This window comes from Elaeis guineensis, chromosome 3 (assembly GCF_000442705.2).
Source record: "Elaeis guineensis isolate ETL-2024a chromosome 3, EG11, whole genome shotgun sequence".
NCBI lineage: Eukaryota > Viridiplantae > Streptophyta > Magnoliopsida > Arecales > Arecaceae > Elaeis > Elaeis guineensis.
The window spans coordinates 110933170-110944718 of record NC_025995.2 but is presented as its reverse complement, the minus strand read 5'-3'; the positions used below and the strand labels follow the sequence as shown (position 1 = coordinate 110944718).

The 11549-nt window shown below is 39.2% G+C and overlaps 2 protein-coding genes across 3 annotated transcripts; one reads left to right on the top strand and one right to left on the bottom strand.

Annotated features, from left to right (window-relative positions):
- Positions 1 to 31: 31 nt before the first annotated feature.
- LOC105040943 (D-amino-acid transaminase, chloroplastic) lies at positions 32 to 3244 on the top strand. The gene is made up of 5 exons (XM_010917704.3): positions 32 to 187; positions 271 to 326; positions 850 to 1025; positions 2114 to 2787; positions 2899 to 3244. The coding sequence occupies exons 1-5, from the start codon at positions 55 to 57 to the stop codon at positions 3003 to 3005; spliced, it is 1146 nt and encodes a 381-aa protein (XP_010916006.1). The 5' UTR covers positions 32 to 54; the 3' UTR covers positions 3006 to 3244.
- Positions 3245 to 5232: 1988 nt separating this feature from the next.
- LOC105040944 (protein DEHYDRATION-INDUCED 19) lies at positions 5233 to 11518 on the bottom strand. Of its 2 annotated transcripts, XM_010917705.4 has the most exons (5): positions 11231 to 11517; positions 10952 to 11091; positions 8834 to 8911; positions 8438 to 8721; positions 5233 to 5679 (listed from the first exon to the last, which is right to left on the bottom strand). In XM_010917705.4, exons 1-5 carry the CDS (start codon positions 11310 to 11312, stop codon positions 5571 to 5573), a joined length of 693 nt encoding a protein of 230 aa, XP_010916007.1. In that variant the 5' UTR covers positions 11313 to 11517; the 3' UTR covers positions 5233 to 5570. The 2 variants fall into 2 exon arrangements, with proteins under 2 accessions (XP_010916007.1, XP_029119168.1); XM_029263335.2 differs by lacking the exon at positions 8834 to 8911 and having other exon boundaries at positions 8438 to 8727; positions 11231 to 11518.
- Between the last annotated feature and the right edge of the window lie 31 nt (positions 11519 to 11549).

Sequence of the window (11549 nt, the reverse complement as noted above, 5' to 3'; positions counted from 1 at the left end):
TGAAACACGATGCCGTCTTTTTCTTGAAAAAGAAAAATAAAGAAACGCGACGCCATGTCCATTTCCTTAAAACGATCCCCTTTCCTCCCCTCTCATCCTCCGCCCAAAGTCTCTTCTCCTCCATCACTCCTGACTCCCGTCTTCGCCATGGGCAGCTCATCCAACTCCTCTTCCGACCAGAAACCAGGCATGCCTTCTCCATTCTTTGATTCATTCCTTCGAACACAAGCTGAGCTGTTGTTAAGTATTATTCTTCTTTTCATGAAACAGCGGAAGACAACGGGGCGCCCGATTTCTGTCTTCCAGTTTACTCGACGGGTTCCGAGGTGGAAAATTGAGTTGTTTCGTTTAATTTGTTTCATTGCAGTCGTCTGTCGCTTTTCTTTCGTCCATATTCCTCAACTTTGAAGCGATTGTGATGACGAATAAAAAGAAAAAAAAGAAAAAAAACATTAGGATAGTTTACATCATTAGTAATTTAGTATCTGGTTTGTTTGATGACTTTGGTTATCAGATCAAGTTGGCTAATAAAAAAAAAAAATCATGGTTTTAGCTCTGAGCAGAGGGTAAAATTGCATAATTGATGTTAAAGTTGTAGGGTGGTACCAAACCATATTCGGGTTCATTTCCACTGAGGAGAGAATAGTTTAATTCCGAACAGGCATTCAGCTTCGAGGCCTTTGGTTACACAACATGGGAGGGCATGCTAGCTTATGTGCGAACCTTTTCTTATCGCCTTTTTATTCACCAGGATTATAGTGCAGTAGAGATATTCTTTGTTCTTTCACAGATCGCATTTTCCATGAGAAGTTATTGTTTCTTTGTTGTTTTTGGTTATCTGTTTGCTAGGTGTTGGCCAAGCTGCAAGAGAAATGGAAGTCCGTGGAAAAGCAACCATACCCAGCAATGTATTCTAGCATTTTTGGTGGAATTACTCTTGATCCGGCCATGATGGTTATTCCAATTGATGATCACATGGTTCATAGAGGACATGGAGTTTTCGATACTGCTATGCTTATGGATGGGTAGGCACAACATTTCATAATACAATAACTAAGTGTATGATCATGTTTATTACTTCTAACAGTTGCAAGTTTACAACAAGTAACTTTTCTTTAGGCATGCTTTTTATAATGACCAAGGATCTCACTAAAAAGGCTAGTTAGAAGATATTGTTTGGATTCTTTTACAACAATCTTGAATCTTATCCAAAAAGACTAGCCAGAGGGCATTATTTAGATTCCTTGGTTCTCTATAACACCCAAGATCTACCTAGCATACTACTATACTTATGGATGGGTAGGCACAGCATTTGATAATGTGATAACAAAGTTATACTTGTGTATAATCTGGTTTATTCATTCTAAGGTTCAAAACCAGTCAAATCCAATCATACAGACTACGATCAACTGTAGTTAATTCAAAAAGAGCTTGTGCTGCGGTATTCCTTAATCCACATGTGTTGTGGACCGAGTCTGCTCTAACACCTTTGCAAAAATTCAGGATCTCACCCAAAAAAACTGGCAGGATGGTATTATTTAGATTAGTTAGCCCTGTACAGGTACCCAAAAAAATCTACCTAGTGTTCAACTAATATAGGGCTAAATACATGCTTGTACGGGCCCTCACACCTTTCTTGCAGATTCTCATTACGATTTAATCTGAGTCATTAAGTTAGTAAAAATCACAAATAAGTGCTCCATATTACTTTTCAATGAGATGTATTGAAATAGGACATGATGAATGTAGGTCCTTTCATAAAGTGAACCATTAAACGATATTACTACTTTCTATCTTCATAGCTGGTGGAAATAAAGATTCACCTTTTTTTTTTTTTTTTGTTAGTTTGAGATAAAGATTCACACCGATGGATTTCTTCCCTTAAGTCATTTGGTTGATACTCGATAGATACATCTAAGATTAACGTCATGGATTCAATTAGCTTTATCATTTATAGAATATATGGAAGCAGCAGGATTTGATAGACAAGTGAAATAGCCCATGGCTTTTATGTTTGATAAATAATATTCAGCCTTTCTTGCAAATTCTAATAGTCAAGAATGTTTTGAAGATTTTCTTCTTTTTGAATGTTAAATTTGCTTACCCTTTGCAGACACTTATATGAACTGGATACCCATTTGGACCGATTCTTGAGGTCTGCATCAAAAGCAAAGATTACTTCTCCTTTCCCCCGTGAAGCTCTGCGGAGCATACTTATTCAGATGACAGCAGCATCAAGGTGCCGCAAGGGTTCGATTAGATACTGGTTGACTGCAGGTCCTGGAGATTTCTTGCTATCACCAGCAGACTGTCCAGAACCTGCATTCTATGCCGTAGTCATTGATGATGACTACTCGCAGTGCAAGGAAGGCGTGAAAGTTATTACATCCACTGTACCAATGAAACCTCCTTTGTTCGCTACCATGAAGAATGTGAACTATCTGCCCAATGTTTTCTCCAAAATGGAAGCAGAAGACAAGGGTGCCTTTGCCTCCATCTGGGTTGATGAGCAAGGATATATTGCCGAGGGCCCTAATGTCAATGTTGCATTCATAAGCAAGAGCAAAGAGCTGCTTCTTCCCTCGTTTGATAAGATCCTTAGTGGTTGCACTGCCAAGAGGCTTCTAGCACTGGCACCCAAATTGGTCGAGAAGGGCCTTCTCAAAAGTGTGAATACAGGAGAGATAACAATTATTGAAGCGAAGGATTCAGCTGAAATGATGTACGTGGGAAGTGGGCTTCCCATATTACCTATCACTGAATGGGATGATCAGCCTATTGGAGATGGTAATGACTATTCTTCTGACATATCGAATTGCTCGTTACCAAAATACAATTAAATTAATAAATATACTGACTTGCTGTTCCAATGATCTCATGTTTCCTTGTTTTTGGCAGGACAAGTCGGAGAACTAACGCTTGCCCTCTCTGATCTGCTTTGGGAGGATATGATGGCAGGTCCGGAAAGGACCCGTGTTCCATATGAGCAAGTCTCTGCAACTTAAAGAGTGCGTCTTGCTCTTCTTCACAAGGCTCTGTGCCTTCTCGTGTGTTCTCAGCTCTCCTCCTGCTTCAAGCATCTGGAAAGTTCTAAAACTCTGCGCTTAAGCAGTCTGTCTTATTTCTTCTGGTTACATTTATGCTTCTGTTTGTGGATGTAGTGGGGAGGTAGGTGATTCTAATGTCTTGAGTCATGTATTTGTTGATCCAATATGCCTTAATGTATGTCTACTTGTAAGTCAAATGTGCTTATCTTATTTCGTCTGTTTTTGCTGTTAGTGCACGTTTCAAGGCCAGTGAATCTGCCCCAATACTCTCTTTTGGAGTGGAACTGTAGGAAGTAAAGCACTTCCCCCACATAAATTTATTAAGATTATGGGAGAGTAGAATACAGAGAGTTATGTACAAGGAACCAAGGAAGAGAAGATAAAGGATAGACGATAGGACAGATGAAATAATCTATTCTTAGGTCAGCAGCGTTCCTCTGAAACAGAGCACTTCTCCTCCATTCAGATATTAGAGAACAATGGAAGCAGGGAATGGTTCCTTCCTCTCTCTTAGCCAGCTTATGAACAAATATGCTACCATAGAAGGCGAATCATTTCATAATTTTGGACTCTGAAACAATATACTGGATGAAGTAAAATAGAAGGAAAGAGTTTTTTAGGGGCATAATGACATTGATCTAGTTCTGGATGCTACAGAGGTTCCTAATATAAGCTGTAATTTGTTGAGGTTTACGGTGTAAACTTTAGTTTGCACGAATAAGATGGTCCACATAGGTGGTCAACGGCGAAACTTAAAAGATGTACACCGTGAAGCGTACGCAGCTTTCAATCCACAGCTTTCTTTTTTCCCACCCCTGCATCGTTTCAGTTTTTCAGAGATCAGAGAAATGTTAGTGATCTTATACACATTTCCAGGGCAAAAAGTTTGTGGCAGATGTTTAGTTATAGCCATAATTTGAAGGTTTGACATTCGGCAAAAGTTAAATTTTTGAGGCAGGTGTGATGCCATGTTGCAGCAGACAAGCGCATCCTAGCAGTCCATATTGCCTATGGGTTGCCTTTTTTTTTTTTTTTGAAGCCTAAAAATGTTGGTTTTTGAGAATATACATGGTTTTTAGTTACAAAAGCAAACCTTGCACTTGGATATAGCTTTTGGCAACATTTGCACATTAGCCTTCTCTTGAAGTGGATAATTAAGGAAAGGAGACTCTTTGAAACTATAGATGTACATGGGAAAAGAGAGTGCAATAGTTACTTTAGCCCGTTGTCAGTGATTAGCATTCGTGGTCAGTAATCAAGGGACCATATGACTTTGTGAAAGATTTTTCATTGGGAGAACTTGAGATAGCTGACCAACTAGTCCATTATTTAATTGCTTTCTTATTCCTTTCTTTTTTTTTTTTAATGTTATGCATATATAGACGGCAGGTCTTGATACAAGGGTAAGTTGCTCTATCGTGATACGTACGGAGCGGAGGTCATTGGTGGTGAAACAAAAAGATCTCTCCATTGTTATCCAGGTATCGCTGGTAAACAGCCTTTCACGGTCGCAGGAGCCTCGTTACTGAAGCCACAATAAGGCCTCGTTTTTTAGGCCAGTCTCAAAGCCTCTCTTCCAATTATATATTAGTACAAGGAGTGTAGATAAGTTAAGATATCAAAACGCTCTATTTATAATACTTCAAATAATTTAAATATTTGAATAATAATAAAAACTAATAGTAATAGTAGTAGTAATAGCAATAGTAATAATGATTATAATAATAACACTAAGAATAAGAATAACAAGAACAACAAGAACAACAAAAATAAATTCTCAAAGTATATTCTCTCATCTGGGGAGCCCAAGATAGAACAAATTCTCCAATCTATCTACCTTTTGGTATTCATAGAATAAATTCTGTAATCTGGGGCGCCCAATATAGAAGGATGCTATAGTGAAAATCCTTCAAAGTAGGCCCAGTCAGAGGAAATTCAGTTCTACAAGCAAATTGTGGCACAAATGAGGAAGACAACAGAGAATGCTTCAAACGATGCTAACAGAAACAACCATCACCCACCTCCCAGTCCCACCCTCAAAACAGCAGTAAAAACCCAACAGCAACGCCCACCCACGACGCACCCAACCACAACACACACAGAAAAAAGAAAAAAGGAAAAAGAAAAGTGGACACCAACGGTAAAAATGGGATTCCTATCAGAAAGTGAAAACCAGCATTACAACTTACTAAAAACAGCTTCGATGATGAACTGCCATAGATAAGTGAATTCATGCAACATGTGATGATGGTCAAATTACTCATTGACCATCGATGTTGGTATATCTGAAGAGGCAGCATACATGGAAGACTCCACTACCACTGCCTCAAGATGAACATAATAAAGGGCTGAACTGGGTTGTCCCTCGAATATCTGTAGAAACTCCTAAGCCATTAGGACCCCAGAACTGCCAATGATAAAACAGATTCACCAAAAAACTCATTTGTTCATAGTTTATCAATTTGAAGGCAATTGGAACCACTGATGATCCATTTGCCAACAGTCGATCCATCCCTGCTTCAATTAATCACCAAAAAGAGTCGAAAGAAACAGGTCCTGCACAAAAATTGCCCTAGCATTTGCCTGTTTCCACCTTCTTTCCCTCTCCTCGTAACTCAGGGAAGAATCAAAACTGCCAAAAGAAAAATTGCGGATTAGAGAACTAGGGTTTAAACTTAACATTATGACAAAAACGTGAGCTGTGAGGAGGTTTAAGGGACATAGTCAGAGTCCAAACCAAGTGTATTTATGCATAAAACTAGTCTTATTTCCATGTTCAACATATGCATGGCAACGAAAAAGAAAGATTTTTGTTTGCTGCTTGAGTGAATTGAGGAATGAATTGCTTTTCCAACTAAAGGAAGAATTATGCACCAGAAACTTAACAAAGCCCTACCATGGTCTCATGCACAGCAACAAATAATAACCAGAACAGGTTATGACTGCACCATTTGATAATTATTTCCATAAGTATTCTAGCTTTCTACATCTTGTAACATCCGAAAGATGATTAAGAGTTCAATACAATTAGCATTTGTGTGACACGCACAGGATATGCTGGCAAGCAAATGATATAAAATGCTAAAAACATTGTCACCAAAGCAGCATTCCTCTAGATCCAAATTACTGAATACTCCATATCTTTAATAGCATCACATGTATGTCATGACACAACACAGTCTATAAAAGAAGAATTGTAAACTGTTCACATCAGTGATTGTACCTTTTACTGTGTTTGGCTGGTTTATAGCATAAGACAAATCAATTTATTTTTGATATTATGATGAGAGAAAAAGCCAACCACACAAGGTTCTCAGTTCCGGTACCGGTGACCATTCCGGTTGGCCGGCGGCACGATCTGATATGGTTCCATACTGGATCGAACCGGGGCGAACCGACAAAGGGACGTTTCAAGGAAGAGAAAAAGAGAGAAAGAGAGGAAGAGGAAGAGAAAGAGAAAGGAAGAGAAAGAGAGGGGAGTCTGTCGGAGAGGCCACTGGAGGGCCTTCGGTTGGCCGCCGTGGCCGTCGAGTGGCGTAAACGCCGCCTGCAGCTCCGTGATAGGCTTTTTTAAAAAAAATCCGATAACATGAAGCGAGCAATGGGTTTGCTGGCTTCACTATTTCTGATCTTTTTTAAAAAAATTTGAAATAGTGAAGCTGGCAAATTGATTGCCGACTTCATTATTTTTTAATTTTTTTAAAAAAATTCTAAAAAGTGAAGCCGACAGACGAAGTACCAGATTCACTGTTCTTCTTCCCCTTTAAAAAAGGGCGGATGCCCACCGCTTCCGCGACTTCGCCGCATCACTTTCGCCGCCCGGTGGCCACGGCCACCGCCCGGTGGCCACCCAGAGACCTCTGGCGGCCTCTCTGCCGTCTCGTCCTCCCATCTCCAATGGTCTCCCCCCCTCTCTTTCTCTCTTTCTCGCTCGTTGCGACAGTCCTATCGGGCGAACCGAGCTGCGATGGCTTCCACCATCCTCCAGCGGCCGCTGAGAGCCACTGCCGGCTTCCGACGGCCTCTCCCTCTCCTCCTCTCTTTCTCTCTACCTCTGTTTCCCTCTCCTTCTTTTCCAGCACCGGCATGTGCCGTTTTCTCCGCCGGAACTGTCCCGATTCTCCGCCGATCCAGTTCAGCAAGCTCTGAACTGTCCGATTTGGGATAGTTCTGAGAACCATGCAGCCATACAAGTCCAATGATTTTATGAATACATTGGTTTCAAGATGCAATTTTAGCTTGCAGTTAGTAATAAAACCCCTTAACTAAAGTTCAAGAGCCTATACCAAAATAATGGAATCTACATGTGAACTAGAACATCCACTTTGATATGCATGTTTTACTCCTGTGAACAGCATAACTCAAAAAATTAACCAAAAAAAAAAAAAAAGGCATATCAAGCGATGTTTCTTATTCTGTATATCAAAAAGACATGCTGATTACTGAACTCGTATCGACATCCAAAATTTTCAATGTAAAAGAGTGATTTGCTGATCTGGTACTTAGACAGTCAATATGAATATTATCCTAAGAAAACCAAGTAATCAGAGCGTTTGTCCTTTTCAACCAGAAAGATTCATAATAATCTTGGTATCAGCTAACAAGCCCTATCTCATCTATGGTGGTCTGGCTGCATCAGTCAACATATGCTCCACTTAAGTTTAAGAACATGCTAAGTCTGCTTTCAGTCTTACATTAACCGTATATGAATTGGTATGAATTCTAGGGTGAAAACAACTTTGGCAAGAGATGATCTTGCCATGGTACCAAAAAGACCAATTGAGGACCAGGGGGAGTGGGGGACCATCCTTACTAGTCACACAATTTGAGCTCATTCAACTAAGTAACTTCCCAAGTACCTCTAAACTTGGAAAAATTCTAGCTAGACAAATAGGTAAGAAAGGAATGGTTCCGTATATGCAAAAGAACCAAATAAGAACACATTCTTCAAGATAAGAGTACTTGCCAGAGTAAATTTTGTTGATCATCAAAAAGCAAAAAATCCCTAGAGAGCATGCAAGAAAAACTATTTATATGAAGGATTCAGGTCAAGATTATCAAACAGCTACCGTATGGGCATAAGATGGAACTGGGTGATTATGGTAACTACTCCAAGCATGAAAGCACTCCCACAGTGCTGATAGGCACAAAGATAGAGTGTAAGCAACACTAATTTTTCTGTCTACCAAATCCTCTGTGAAAAAGATAGAAAAATATTTTTCCCCTTCCACACACAGATCAATAAAAGAAACACCTCCTTCGAAAAGCTGATGTCCTTAACAAGTAGATATCATATCAAGCTGCAGAAAGTTAAAAGCTTTAAAAAGGACATATCAGGAAGTTTTGTGAGAAGCACATCTATTTGTAAGTGAAAAAAGAACTAATTTTACCTTGATTTCCAATTTTGTGAAGGTGTAACTTTTTTAATATAAGTATCCTCTGCAGTGGGAACAGAAGATTTTGCAGTTTCCTCTACTTCAGTTGTAGGGAAATTCAAAACAAGCGAGGAAAGAAGTGAATCAGTAACTGCAGTTGATGCATTCGTGCTGCCAGAGAAGTAGCCCCCAGTTCCAAAAAGTGCCTGTAAGTGAGCCTCTCTTAGATCTCTCCCCAGCAAAGAAAGTGCCTGGCTGTTAGGAATAGCAACTCTACGTAATCTTCGACGTCTCTGCAAGTGATTCTTAGTTGAAGAAAATGGCAATTAGACTTATTTTTTAACAAAACACACTATGCCCATTGGAGGAGCATGACAAATGATAAAAGAATTTGTGAATGGAAAAGGATATCTTGAACAGATGCCCATGTTGCACGGTGATATGATTCAGCATGTTCCTTGACACCTTAGCGGAGCAAATGGGGCAAGGCTGAAAAAAATAAAGGGTTGTGATAAATATTGTTGTTTGGCATTCCAGGGCTACCCAAACAATCGGTCCCATTGATCATGTATAAAAAGGTACAAACATTAACTAGAAATGATGGTCTGCAAATTCCTCTATCAGGTTGCCTAACTGATTTGGCTACATTTTAGTTGGACCCTTATATACAAAACTGACTGGAATAAGTAAAGCCTGGCAGACAACAGTAAGAGGATAGCATGCAAAACTCCAAGAGATCATTAAAAGTTCTTGATGCAATACTAGCTTGTGTTAATTAGTATCGTTCTAGCTTATGCTTTATTGGAGTGAAACAGTTGGTGGACGATATATGGCACAATCAGAGACCATCCCATCTGCCCTATAATTCTGTTTTCAGGTTACAATAGGTAATTCCCACAAGGCATTTAACACCACTTGTAATTTTGCCAGAATTGAGTCAAAAACTTTCAGTTCACAAATACTTCTACAAAAGCACTATCCATTTAGTTTACTTCTTGTTAATTACTATATTTTGCGACAATAATGACTTTAATGTGACTGAGTATTGCCTTTATTCTATCTTGGTTTCATTCTTTGCTTATATTCTTTATGGATGAGATACATATGAACAAGAATGCACATCAGGGCTGCCAAATAATGTTTCTAGATGCAGGACACTCCTTCAGTAAATCATCATATATTATGTTCAAGCCCCTTGAGCATTTTCAGAGCACCAGCTCAGTCGGCAGAGCAAGAAAATAGCAAAGAAGAAGTAAATGAGAGAGTGAAAAATAGCAGTCCTTCACACAGGTCAATGCCTCAATGGAGATACAGTGAGAATCAAGCATAATAATGAAGTCAGGGTATTAACTGAATGAAGGATCACATATAAAATAGGAAATGATGACATATCATTCAAGAACTATGAAAGATATTCCATTCTTCCGGAAGACCCAATTGGTAGAGTGCGGTGATGCTGTGAACTTGATGCAAACTTTTGCTAATAATTTGGAAAGTTCAAAAACCTTCAGAAGCCAAGGCTCATCAGAGAAGTATACCTTGACTCTCTCCAATACCTATGTGAAATCTTTAACATGTACCTAACTTGACATATGCATTGCTCATGTCCATTCTTGCATCATGTAACAACTAAGAAAAATGATGCCCAATCATAAGTTTTACTTTTTTTAAAAAAAAAATAGTGATCATAAATTTGTAGGTGCATACATGGAAAAGAGAACATATAACTCCTACGACCTTCAAAAGAAACATGTAGAGGCTACAGTGCAGATGAGTCTAGTTGAGGACCAAGCAGCACTAAGTTTGACAAAAAGCCATCAAACCTTAATTAGAGTATTCCAAAGAACAAATTGATCCCAAAGATTTAAACCTAACCTTTCTGCAAAAATTTTAATACAAAGGAAATCTAGGTTGTCTAAGGCTAGTGAAATTCAGGACTTATTTAAATGGAATATTTTAATAGAATTTTCGTAACTCTTGTATCTGCATTCACGGAGCATTGCCTGACTCACCATTCTAACAAGTCAACGAAGCAAATACAAAGATATGATAGGAATATATATATATAAGGAAGAAGTAGCGGAACTAGAATACCGTCAACTTTATTCACTATCCATCCCGACCTTTTTGATGAAACGAAGCCATCAAAACGCTAACCTCCCACATAACACAGAAAATACAAGGAAACAAAAGTAAGATAAGGCATGAAGGCGCGTAACATACACATCACTCAGTACCATGATTTCAGCCCTGTGACGCCTACCATTTTATCATAACTAGACCTTTCTGTCACGTTATTTATATAGTTCTTTTTAACCACTATAAGAGTTATTGTTGTAGCATGAATTGCTTCATCCATTCTAAACCTGGATATATTAATTATACGCCTGCCAAAAGATTGCATTTTTACAATTAATATCAAATCATTTGATCCAAATATCAAATCAATCCAAATTTGGGTATTATGCAGCTAGAAAATACGGAACAAAATGGAATTCTGATGACATAGAGCAGGAATTGAATGCTCACGGCGATTTTAGACTCAAAAAGATGCTCGTCTTCCAAATGAGCACACAGAGACGTGATGTCGTGATCCTCGTAGCAGTACGGGCAGGAGAAATCCGGTCGGACCTCCTCTTCCATCTCAAAATCATCGAGCACGAAACGATCTACATTATTTGGAACAAAAGCACTAATTAAAAAGAGAATTTTTCAGAAACACGAACTAGAACCATATAAAAGGAGCGATTTTACGAGAACTCCCAAACCAAAACGTAAAATCGAAGGAAAAGGAGCTAATTTGGAGACCTGATTGGGAGTTCTGGTGGTGCTGCCGCGAGTAGTGCCTCTTGGCGGCGGCGAGGCGAGAAATCCAGTGATCCGAATCCATTGACCGGATATCAAAACACAAAGGCGAGAAGGATCGGATTGCAGAGATTTCGACCCCCACAAATCCACACCAAAAGAAGGGATCCTTCCCCCCACCTCTCTCTTCTCGTCTCACCCTCCTCCAAATTTTTGTCTTTCCGTTGGGTAATTTTTCTACCTTTTTCTTTCTGGATTTTTTCTTCCAAGCCGGCGTTGAAGATTTCTAGGAGACAGAAATGGGGCTTTTATTGGTTTTCCG